The sequence below is a fragment of the Aegilops tauschii genome, chromosome 3 (assembly GCF_002575655.3).
Source record: "Aegilops tauschii subsp. strangulata cultivar AL8/78 chromosome 3, Aet v6.0, whole genome shotgun sequence".
Classification (NCBI taxonomy): Eukaryota; Viridiplantae; Streptophyta; class Magnoliopsida; order Poales; family Poaceae; genus Aegilops; species Aegilops tauschii.
The window spans coordinates 602,802,032-602,814,386 of record NC_053037.3 but is presented as its reverse complement, the minus strand read 5'-3'; the positions used below and the strand labels follow the sequence as shown (position 1 = coordinate 602,814,386).

Below are 12,355 nucleotides of genomic sequence, written 5' to 3'. Positions count from 1 at the left end.
GTGTGATTTGGATCGATGAGACACAGGGGCTGACGTTTGTGGGCGAGGTGGAGCGGGAGGAGTTGGCGAGCATGAGCGGGGAGCTGGTGGGTCAGCTTCGGCAAGGCGACGACGGATACGTGGATCTATGTATACGTGGCAGTAAAATAATGCGATGGCTCGGCTCAAACACTTGCGAGCACAAATTTAACTGCACTAGTTGACTGGTAAACCAGACTGCTGGTTGTTTTTTCATCGTGATAAAAAGAATAATGGCGGCTGGACGCTGGACGGGTAGAATAATTAGTTACGGAATAGGCCAAGGCAAGGCACGATCACGCGCGGGGCCCAGGGGAGGTGGCGTGTCGGGCCACCAAAAAGAAGAGACCGAGAGCGAAGAAAGGCACACCACCCACGCACCCAGCACGTCGCGACATGCAGGCAGGGACGGGAGGGAGGTGGCGGCCTGCCTCGTCCCGCCCCCCCTCCGAATTCGCCTTTGGCTGCCTTAGCGATGACCTGACCACGTGCCAGATTCGACTCCCAGCGGCGGCACACGCTCGCTCGCTCGCCCTCATCGCCACGACGACGTAAGCGGTGACCGATCGCGTCGCGCCATCCTTTGGCGGATACGGCCGCGCCGTCGCGGGGCCCGCGCGAACAGGGACGCGATGGGTGGGCGGGTGGGTGGCGCGGTGGACGGGCAGGGGAGCCCACGAAATAGCAGCCGCAGCCGCAGCAGCAGCAGCGGCCTGTGGCGCCGCGGTGCCGCTGCTCGTGCCCGTCCCTTTCCATCAAAAGATCCGAGGGGCCCGACCCGGCGGCTCGGTAGCCCCACTACTCCACGGACTAGGCTCGTCGACTTTAGAGTTATTTTATTTTATTTGTCTAACGACCAGCCTCGTCCTGGTCACTTGGCAGTTGGCACTAGCGTTCTTCTGTTCGAGGCCCTACTCTTCCATACTCCATGGATCATGGGTGAGTAGAGTAGCAACTGCACATAGTCCTGGCCATCCCCGACCCGGCCCGGCCCATGGCCAGGTATATTGCACACAAGTGCAAATTGCGGGAGGGGTTGTCAGTCACGCATGACACGACGCCCCCACCGGCCAGTGAAGGAGATGGGACACACAACGAGCACGGCGGATGCGTGATCAGGCGTGGGGGGACACTGGTCGGTGGGTCCGTGTCCCAGTGTGAGTTGGTGACAGCCTGCGTGCCGTGGTGGTTAAATGCGGCCGCATCCGTGAGAGGAGGGTTTATGTTGTATGATGATAAGTTAGACCCGAAAGAGAGAAGTTGTTCTTCCTCGTGTTATCTCAGATCCCCTTCTTCCTCCTCAATCCAGCTCCCATATCTCTTCTCTCCTTAGATCGCTATAGGCCTGTGACAAGTGGTATCAGAGGTTAGAGTCCTGGATCCCCTCTACCAGAAACCTCGCTACCAAACCAAATCGGAGAAGCAGGCGGCAGCGATGGAAGAGCAGATCACGGCTCGCGAAGGCGGTCAACGACGCGCGCGCCGCCCTCGACGCCAGGCTCGATGCGATCCAACAATCGCTCGAGACGTGGAGGTCGACGGTGACCAACCTGCATCAGCAATTGGATGAGTTGCGTACCCAGGTCGGCCGGATCGCACTGCATCCGACAATGGTGCGGCTTGCGTCGACAAATCCCATCGACGATGCAAGGCACCACGGCCCCGATGGCCACGGCGAGATCATCGACACCGGGGGCTCGGCTCATCGGGTGGTCGCCACCTTGACGCCGCCTCCGGTCAAGGGTACGCACCAAATCTCCTCTCTTGAAATCTCTATTGCTCCGCACGTCATCCCGGGTAGAGAATTGGAGCACAGATCACCACACTCTCCATACTCCAGTTGGGCCCTTCTCAAACTCGATTGTCCACAGTTCGACGGTGAGAACCCTCAATTTTGGAAGACTAAATTTGGGAAGTACTTTGATGTGTATGGCGTGCAGCCGGATCTTTGGGTCCGTGTTGCTACGCTGTATTTTTCTGGCAGCCGGATCTTTGGGTCCGTGTTGCTACGCTGTATTTTTCTGGCACCGAAGCTCGTTGGCTTCAAGTTCACGAAGCACACAACACCCCGTTTACATGGGCGACACTTTTGCGCCACACAACACCCCCGTTTAGATGGGCGACACTTTTGCGCTGCTCCGTGCGCCAAATTCGGCCGCAAGCAGTATCACACACAACGGCACCTGAGCCGCCATGCCTCGCAAAGGGGGGCGAAACGGCCCGCCACCCCCTTTCCAATAGCCGGCGGGTTTCGCCGGCCGCTCCTCCAATGGCGACGAGACGAGGGGAAGGAAGAAGGGATGTCGGCCCTCTCGATCTAGGGTTTCGCAGTGTCGCCAGGAGGAGGGAGACTTCGGCGTGTTTTCGAATCCCAGAGTTCCACTCTAGGAAGGAAATCTATGGCATCCATGCTCCACTCCACGTGCTGGAATTAAACGCAGACTTGCACGCAAATATACCGATGAAATTCCGAAACCAGAATGAAGCACCACACGGCAAAAACTACTTTCCTTTCCGACCCCCCCCCCCCCCCCTCCAATAGCCCTCCATAGCCGTGGTCCAGCCCACCGATATATTTTGTAGAGCAAATCAAATAGGCGGCCGAGCGAAGCAGAGGCCAAGCGAAACAGAGCAACTGCCAGCAGCAGCAGCCGGACGAATCTTCCTCCCTCCTCTCGCTCGATCCCACCAACCACTACTAATTCTTAGTCTACTGCCTACTGCCTACGCACATCAGAGCAGGAACCAGAGCACCAGGTTCCCGGCGATGGCGTCGTCGTCGTCGTCGACGTCGCGCGTGTCGACGGCGCGGCGGCCGCTGCGGTGTCTCCCCGCGGGGCGCGCCGCCAATGGAGCCGCGGCGGCGGCGGTGCTGGGGCTGCCGAGGAGGGAGGCGCGGGTGACTCTGCGGGCGGGCGCTCGGCGGAGCATCGCGGCCGCGGCGTGGGCGGAGGCGGGTGTCGCGCCGTGGAGCAGGGGGAGCGGCAGGGGGAAGGAGGCGGCGACGGCGTGCGCGGCGGCGGGCCAGGTGGCGGGGACGAGCGCCGCCGGGGCCGGGGTGGGGGGCAGGAGCATCGGGACGGACGTGGCCCTCGCCACGGCCGCCGTGGTCGCCACGGGCACGGCGAACCGCGTCCTCTACAAGCTCGCCCTCGTGCCGCTCCGCCAGTACCCCTTCTTCCTCGCGCAGTTCGCCACGTTCGGGTACGCCCTCTGCTCCCTCCCCTCCCTCCTCCTCCGCTCCAGCATCCATTGAGCGATTGACCAGAGCAGACCGCCGCCGCCGCCGTCGATCCGATCGAGGGTGGTTCCGCTTCGAGCAGCGGGGAGATTCCAGCCACCACGATCGATCGATACGCGAGCTGTCGTGTCGCGAATCATTTTTCCTCTTCGGCCCGTGCGGCGCGTGCCTCGTGGGCCCCTCGCGCGGGGCCCACGTGTCGGAGACAGTACCGGGCCGAGATTTTTCCTGGTGGTTCGTTGTTATTATTATATATCTGGACATGCTTGCTGCTGCTGGGCACGGCTGTGCTTCTTTACTTTCCCTTGTGGTGTCTAGTGGACGCCTGAGCTGTCCTTCCCATTACCTGATCGCCAAAATCCAAATGGTGCTGCACCGGAAATTTGGACTCCACTCGCCCTGTTTTCCGCGTGCGACTTGCTGCCCGTAAGCCCGGCACCCGAAGCCCGAACCGGAAAAACCCGAGCACTACATCGGGCAGCAGTTTGGAAACCTGGATTTTATTCGGGAAATGATTATTGGAGCACAGCCGTACCCAAATAAAATTGCTTCGGTTTGAGAAAAAAATGAGTTTATATAGTTAAGTTTAGATGGCGGATTTCCGTGCTGACAAGATTTGGGAGGTTGTGCGGAGTCGAAATGCAAGCCTTTTTGCTGCTTCTCCATGGGCAGGGCCTAGAGGCCGAAAACTTGGCGGTGTGCGGTTGGTCTCATGAGGTTTTATGCCTTCTGCTCGTTATTGCATAACCATCATATCCATTTCACCATTGTTATTTTTGCACATTAACACGGTATGCTCCCCAAATTTCTATCATGATAAAATGAAAACATACACGTGAAAAAAATGACTTCTGATGAACATTTCTTGGACGCTAATAACACGGGATGGATCTCTTCACTTCTGCAGCTATGTGGTTGTCTACTTCTCAATCCTGTTTTTTCGTTATCAAGCTGGCCATGTGACGGATGAGATGCTTTCTCTACCACAGAAACCTTTTATACTCATAGGCCTCTTGGAGGCTCTAGCAGCAGCAGCAGGGATGTCTGCTGGAGGTAAAAAAAATTCTTGTCAAAATCAAATACAGCATGTTCCTCGCAGATTTTCACTTCTAAAATATACATACTTGATATTTGACATAAGGAACTCACACTCACAGTATTATATGCTTTTTGCTGGGGCAGCTATTCTTTCTGGTGCTTCAATACCAATATTATCACAGGTTGGTGGGTCATCAGTATAATCATATGACAGTCTTCACTTTATCACCTGCAATCACAATTATATAATTATCTTACTACCTTGCTGCAGACCTATCTTGTATGGCAGCTTGTTTTGTCTGCTATTTTCCTAAAGAGGCGCTATAGACTTAATGAGATAACAGGATGCTTTCTAGTGACAGTTGGTGTGGTAATAACTGTAGCAAGGTATGTTTCTAATAATTCCACTCTTGGTTTGCAAGCACCTGGTAAGCACTCGAGTATATTTATACAACTGTAATCCATGCCAAGGAGTTTCTTGTCCTGCTTCTCATTATGCTGTCTTACAAGCGAATGTATGGTTAAATCTGAAAGAGAATAAACTTTATTATTCGGAGATGGGCATGTAAAATAGCAGGAAAGAAAAAAATATGGGAAAGTAGTTAATATTTGGAACGTATGCAATATGGCTTGTATGATAGAAATCCTCAATGTAGCACACGTGACATCTTCACACACATGTTTGTATACTATTGAACTGCTATGCTGGAACATTTGTTTTGATAACAGCCCAAAAATATTATGATTTGGTGATAGTGTCAAGATCCCAATCATGGCATGTTAGGCAAAAACTGATTTATTTCAGTACAGTATTATTTTCATATATTCCCTACTGCTCTGTTTTTCATTACAATGCGTGTGTGGGAACAGTGGCGGTTCAGACCTATAAACTCTGTTTTATCAGACTATCAGTCCCTTCAATCTGTTGATATTTGTTTAAATATATATAAAAAGTCAGGCATGCTTTAGACCCCACAGACTATGTGTGAAATTGCCACTGGGGTTATGAAATACTCTCTCTATAAACTAATATAAGATCTTTTAGATCACTAAAGTAGTGATCTAAAAGACTATTATAAGATCTTTTAGATCACTAAAGTAGTGATCTAAAAGACTATTATAAGATCTTTTAGATCACTAAAGTAGTGATCTAAAAGATCTTATATTAGGTTACAGAGGGACTACCTTTACAACTACGTACACATATTTTGTGGCAATATTGTGATGTCAAAGTGGAACGATTGTGCATGATTAAGATATTCAGTACCTTTATCTGAACAAAGTTTAACACGAACCTTACTTTTTTATGTATAGTGGAACTGGTGCTGGTGCTTCACTACAAAGTACTGGAATTTTGTGGCCACTGCTAATGATAATATCATTCTTTCTGCAAGCTGCTGACACTGTATTGAAGGTACCAAGTCTGTTAATCAGTCAGATTGACTAATATCTGTTCTTTAGCTACCGGTTTTACCTGATACAACTAAAATGTAATTGTTGCAGGAGATAATATTTATAGATGCTGCCAAGAATTTGAAGGTACTGCATTTCTCCCATAATTGTCACCTGGCAATAATTTCTCTAGAATGTAGAACTTACTCTTTATGAAAGCATGCTTACTGGCAACTGGTATCTCTTCATTGTGTTCGTGAGATGCCTTTCTCATTCCGATATTTTTGTTTTTTATCCAGGGTGGCTCAGTTGATCTTTTTGTTGTCAACTCGTATGGCTCTGCTTATCAAGTATGGTCCTGATTTCAACTACCATGCTTGAATCATACAGAAGCTATCCATCACAATTAATAAACCTATCTTTTCAGGCTATTTTTATGTGTCTCTTGCTTCCATTCTTGTCAAAGTTATGGGGTATTCCATTCCATCTACTACCAACATACATCAGAGATGGTGCAGCCTGCTTTCTAAATATGGGATCATTATCTGCTGGTAATTTTTGCAAAGTTTTAGGCTCATCTTTTCTGTCTCTTGAGTTCTCTTCGGAACATCTGTCTTGATCTTCCTGGTGCATGCAATAATTTTCTGATTGGGTCTCTTGATCACTTGGCTTCATTTGTGATGTTATATTTGCTAGGGGGATAAGTGCAGATCTAAATCAATCACTGATATCTCTTAAGAAAAGAAGTTAATCTTACCATACGACATTCAGTTTTTGAAATTCGTCACATTGTATTAGCACTTAATAGCAAGTATCATTCAGCTCTTTGAGTTGAAAACCCATCATTTCTGTATTTATTTCTTCCTAATTTTGAAAAGGACCACCCGGATTTTATCTGCTCATAGTTGATTTATTTATTTTCTGATCCCCGTAATGATTATCTATTGTTTTCATGGTAATATCTTTTTTGACATGTCTTGAATTTTACTTTTATAAATAGTAAAGCCATCTAAGCATGTTGTTGCACAATCCTCTTATTAAATTTTTTTGGGTTGTGCAGGCTGTGAAGGGGCACCACTGCTACCGCTACTATTTGTGTTGGTTAATATGGGATTCAATATATCTTTGCTACACCTGCTGAAGATTTCTTCGGCTGTTGCATCTTGTCTAGCCTCTACATTCTCAGGTTTATATATTCTTCATATGCGCACGTCTTCTCCACTGATAAATAGTTTTGAGAAGTTTTTTTTATTTCGTTTATACTTCATCCAAGTGCCATCTTTGTGTTGGACATATTAGAACTAGTTTTGAAGGAAGGTGTGGAATCCAGTTAAAACTGACATTGCAGGAAGTATTTGCATGCTTGGTTTTGTAGCCCAAGGTCACACCTAATCTTAGTCGTGCCACGATTCCTTAAGCATGTGGTTGGTTCAGTGCCACAATCTTGGCCTGCCACATTTCGTTAGTCATATGCGGTGTACATATCATAGACACAATTTCTTGACAAATCTTTCACAATTTGTAGTGGCCATGTCACAGTGCTCTAATGTGAGGCATCGGCAAGCACATGCTAAAATCTGGTACCATTAGACAACTGGTTAAAACTATTCTATACGGTTCATTGTGTGTCATCCAGCTTTCAAATCTGGATCTGGAAGCCTTGTAGTAATAACCATTATAAGCTGAGATGTTGTATTCACACCCTGCTTCGTTTCAGCACACAAATAGAAAGATGTCGTTAAAGGGGGAAGTTTTCTCCCTTAACTGTAAGTTGTTAGGTAGAAGTGAGGCACCATGCGGAGGCTGCGCCTCGAACGCGGGTGGGTGAGCTCACGGGTCTGTGCTCTAACCAACCGACCACTGCTCGGTTCTGGTCTCAACACACAAATCACTACTTCATTAAGCGGTCCACAATAATCTTTGTGTTCCCTTCCCTATATCTGGCTCGGTAAAATATATTAATAAGCCAGATTTTAATATATACTCCCTCCGTCCCATAATAAAAGATCGTTTTGCAAGCTAAAACAGCTTGCAAAACGATATTGTTATTGTGGGACAGAGGAAGTATACTGGAGGGAGAGTTGTGATGATTTCACCAGGAGGGTCATTTTCACTGATTTCTGTCTGATGACAGTGCTGTCGTGGTCCAGTTTATCAGTTAGAAGCAGAGAGGACGATAACAGTATGTTTAGAATTTCATACCTGACTTGCTTCTCTCTGTATCATCATTCTGTAATATGGAAGCTTTTGAGGTGTAGTTAGTTAGTTAGTTATGGAATTTGGACCACGGGGACAATGCAAACCCTTTATCAAAATGATGAGTTATGGGGAAAGTATGACATCAAGTGAGAATGTAACGTCAATTAAAATTTCTAAAGCAAACTTTCCTATCATGCAGTCGATGTATGTCCACCCCTCTCATAGGCTCTAGAAAATAAACCTAGGACAGGAGAAAAGAACGCACGTTTGGGATATGGACAGAAGTTTGGCTGTGTTGGCTGACCATGATCCCACATAACTGAGTTGCACCATGTCACTTCAGAACAAAGCTTACCAATATTGTTAAGGAGTGAAAGTAGGGGAAAACAAACACAAAGATTTAGTTGTAGCTAGTATCTTTCGTCACCATTATTCGCACGTTTTCTATTTGGTTCCTGCATAACGACTGCACATGCCTTACTCACTGTCACTTCCCAGTTGCCACTCCACCTGGCCACTTGAGCCTGCCATGTATTAGCGGTTTCTGAAACCTGTGTGCTCCTTTGGAAAAAGGACTTGAATACAGAACTAACTTGAGCTTGTTTTTCATCCCTGCCAGTCAGATACGTACTATTAATGAATCAATAGTCTAGCGTCCAATGTATCTTTGCGTTCATCGTTTGCACTTACACCTGAACATAAAGTTCAGAGGGAAAAAGTTATAAATCTTTCAACTAGCATTCTTTTTCTGATTACTACTCATTGTTCCCTTGTACAAGTAGATATGCAGTATGCCTGCACACTGAGCAGCGAACTGATTACTAATGATTGTCTCTTTCTTGATGCAGTCCCGCTGTCGATCTACGCTTTCACCCTACCGCTGCCGTACATCGGCGTGGCGTCAACCCTCCCTCCTGGCTTTGTTGCAGGCGCTGCAGTTCTCATCGCCGGCTTACTAATGCATGGCCTTCCGCAGCCAGAAAATTGCGGGGAAAGCCAGGAATGACTAGCTAATTAGCATGCATTGCTTCGTATTCTACATAAGCATGCCTGGGCTTGAAAGGCAGAGCAGAAGTTCTCCTGAGAGCCACCTGACCTGACTGTTGTATGTTGTGTGGTAGCATGTCATATATCGAGTTATATCCAATAAAAGCGAGGAGAAGCCGCATGGGTACATAGACAAGAATAAAAAGGTTGAGAGCAAGCAGGAGATACCTCTCTTTGTGTATTCTCTCCTACTGATACTGAGACGGGCACTCGCAGTTTGTGGAGGGGAGGAGAGCCAGGGAGAAGAGCAGGAGCATCATCACCACAGGGACGAAGAGCAGGAAGGCCGGCGGCGGCGGCAGCGGGGGCAGCACCAACGGGAGGCACAGGAGCATCGCCGCCGCCGCCAGCAAGATCATCAGCAGGACGCCTCTGTCCATCTGGGCCCGTACTGGCTTCTCTAGTGGATGTTCATCTCTTACTCTGTGTGTTTTGTTGGGTTCCTTGGAAGAGGAAGAACTCTTGTGCTGGAGGGGGAATATGAATGTTGCTTTGTGTGGGAGACAACTAGCTGGTGCATCTTTGATTCTTTGCTCCTCTGCGGTGAATATATATTGGTGTGATGGTGGTGGGTGGCCCTCTTTCTGGGAGGCCGAGGATGCCGGTGGGGACGGACAGTTGGAGAGGGCATGCATGGGGTGGGCCGGTCACTGCCTGCTGCTTTGTTTACCGGCAATAACACAAGCGGTAATCCAGTCCCTCTGATGTCAGATTAGCCGCATTATTACTCTCCACTGTTTCCTGGGAAACGCCGGATTTTGTTACAGTACTTTTGGCGACCTCGGGTTTGTCCCTTCCAGGGAGTACTAGATTTCTCTCTGCATAGCTGTGGCTCAACAGCCAGCGAATCTTCCCTGTCGGTGAATGTTTACTCCGGCCCGGTGCCAAGCTTCTTCCCAACCTTGTTGGCTGTCGGTGAAAGTGTGTCTTAACAGCCAGCGCAGCCTGCGATCCAACCGGGGCGCATCACACATGGACTGCCGACGACCACATTAACAGGTAGGGGCATATCTGTAACGCGGACCCCCGCAACCCTTCAGACTATGTGGTTCGGACATGTTTTACCATCCAGCATGATCTTGTATTAGCATTTTCCTTGCACGCCGAAAGCAAACCAGGGGGTTTCGCGGGCATTCGGACCGCTGCCACACAAACGTCCGAAAACCGTGGCCCACCCAAACCCTCTCCCTCGCTCGTGCTCTTTCCTGCCAAAAACCAGCTATTCGCATTCATGCTGCTCTAGAGCGGCCGCTCTGCATTGACGCTGGCCTAGAGCGGCCGTGACCTCTTACTGGCATCAGTATTGAAGCGGCTAGCCGGTCGAGGGCGCCTCTCGTGGCGTGTCCCCTGTTTCTGCGTTGTTCAATGCCGGAGATGTTTACAGGACGGGACGGGACGGGATGGATATATATCACCCCCGTTTAATGACTGTCTGGCCGTCTACCGCCATTAAACATGCTCGTCGGTCGAGAAACCAACTCCGGCGCCCGAGCATTGACGCACCTGAACGCATGGCCTCACTATTCAAAGGCGGTCACACCCGGCTCACACCGCATTACAACCCATCCGCTCCTCTCGTGCACCACATCCGCCATGACCACGAGCGGGAATGCGTTGTGGAAAAGCCTATCGACGGAGCAGAAGCATGAGGTGGCTGCCTCACAGAGCTGCCGTGCTAGGCGAATAGAGGCCGCCATGTCGGCTAGCTCTCTGGAGGTCTCCGACGATGACCCCCCTGATGTAGACTGGCTTCGATGATGACTCCGCGCCGCAACCCACAACGGTGCATGCTGGCTTGACTATGGAGCAGGCGCAGTCGTACTTCAACACGCCGCCATGGCGGAGGAGCAGCAGCACTTAAGTGCATTCCAGCAGACGCAGGAGGAGCAGCAATACAATTTGTTCCTCCTCGAGCAGCACCGGCTGACAGAGGGCCAAATCTACGGTGAATGCCGGTTTGAAATGTATGCAGTTATGGTTTGATGGTTGGCTCCCGCATCAACAGTGTCCACGGACTGGTCTCCTGATCCATGGACGAATATAGTGTTCGGTTTAGGGGGGTAGAGATGCCTAAGAGCATCTCCAGCCGCCCCCCCAAGAAGCCTCCCCAAGCCACTTTTTGGGCGCCGGCGGACAAAAAATGGCCCAGTCAGGCACCCAGAGACCCGATTTTTGCCGGATTTGGTGATATTTACGGCCGGCACTCTCACCCCAGACCTAGCCCCCTGCGGGGCAGCTGGGGACACCGGCAGTTGCCTTTTGCATGCAAAGGCCCACTGCCAGCCCCTCTCTCCCCCTCTCTCGCCTCTTTCCTCTCTTTTCTCTCTCCTCTCTCCTCTCCCTTTCCTTTCACACCTACCGCACACAGAGCGCATGCCCGGGGCGGGGCTTGCGCTCGCGCGGTCAAAGCCGCCTCCCCGTAGCTCCGGCGGCCCGAAGCCTGCGGGGTCCGAGGCGGTGGCCGGAGACACGACCTCGGTGAGCTCCGGCGAGTCCTCCGTGCCCAGCGTGCAGTGCTGCCTGCTGAGGCCGGCCGCCCCCGCGCCTCCAGCCGGCTTCGCCGCCTCCGGCTCGCCGCTAGCCGGCACGGACTCCACCGCCTCGCCCACGGCTCGGCCACGCGCCGGCCCTGCTTTGCATCGCCGTCCGGCCTCCTCCGCTCCGCGCCGGCCCCCTCCGCTCCGCGCCGGCCCCGCTCGCCGCCTCGCGCCAGCCGGTTTCCCGCTCGCTGGCTGGTCGGCTGCCACCTCGGGCACCCAGACCGCGCTGCCGCTGCCGCCTCAGCTGCCCGGACTGCGTCGGGCCGGCTCCGCCTCGCCTCGAGCTCGCCATCGGCCTTGCTCCGCCCCCGCCTCGCGCCTGCACCCCGCGCACGCCGGCTCCACGGCTCGGCCCCGCTCCTAGCAGCGTCGCGGCTGCCGCCTTCCCTTGCGCCGCCCCGGTCGGCGGTGGGGACGGGCACGACGGAGACGGAGGGGAGCTCGAGGAAGAGGAGGAAGCAGAGGTACCCCGCCGCCGCGGAGCGCCAGCCGGTTCGGCGGTTCGCGTGGTGGTGATGGCGGGGATACGTGCGTGGGGGGAGGAACGAGTGGATATTTTCTCGATCGCAGGCAAAAAATTTCGCCGGCAGCCCCCCAAGGGGCGATAAAAATGCCTCCTGAGGGACGCGGAGGAATTGATCCCGAGGTCATATGATCCCACATGAACAGTAAAATCGAAAAAATATCGAAAAAAATTAAAAAAATTCTAAATTTTTTTTTGGAGAAACATTGACAAAAGTTCTAAGTGCCTGCAAAAATTCGTCGTGAAATCACATTCCTAGAAGGCATGGCAAAAAAACAAAAACAGTGTCGTGAAATCCGGTTTAAAATGTATGAAGTTATGGTTTGATGACCGGCTTCCACATCAATAATGTCGGTG

At 51.1% G+C, this 12,355-nt stretch overlaps 1 protein-coding gene across 1 annotated transcript; it reads left to right on the top strand.

Moving 5' to 3' along the window:
- Window positions 1-2,548: 2,548 nt before the first annotated feature.
- LOC109734348 (protein CLT1, chloroplastic) lies at window positions 2,549-9,040 on the top strand. The gene is given in 11 exon segments (XM_020293556.4): window positions 2,549-3,222; window positions 4,167-4,312; window positions 4,442-4,479; window positions 4,569-4,684; window positions 5,612-5,711; window positions 5,801-5,836; window positions 5,989-6,039; window positions 6,117-6,240; window positions 6,750-6,875; window positions 8,737-8,864; window positions 8,866-9,040. Coding segments are annotated over 11 exon segments (1,335 nt in total). The 5' UTR covers window positions 2,549-2,785; the 3' UTR covers window positions 8,899-9,040.
- The last annotated feature ends 3,315 nt before the right edge of the window (window positions 9,041-12,355 follow it).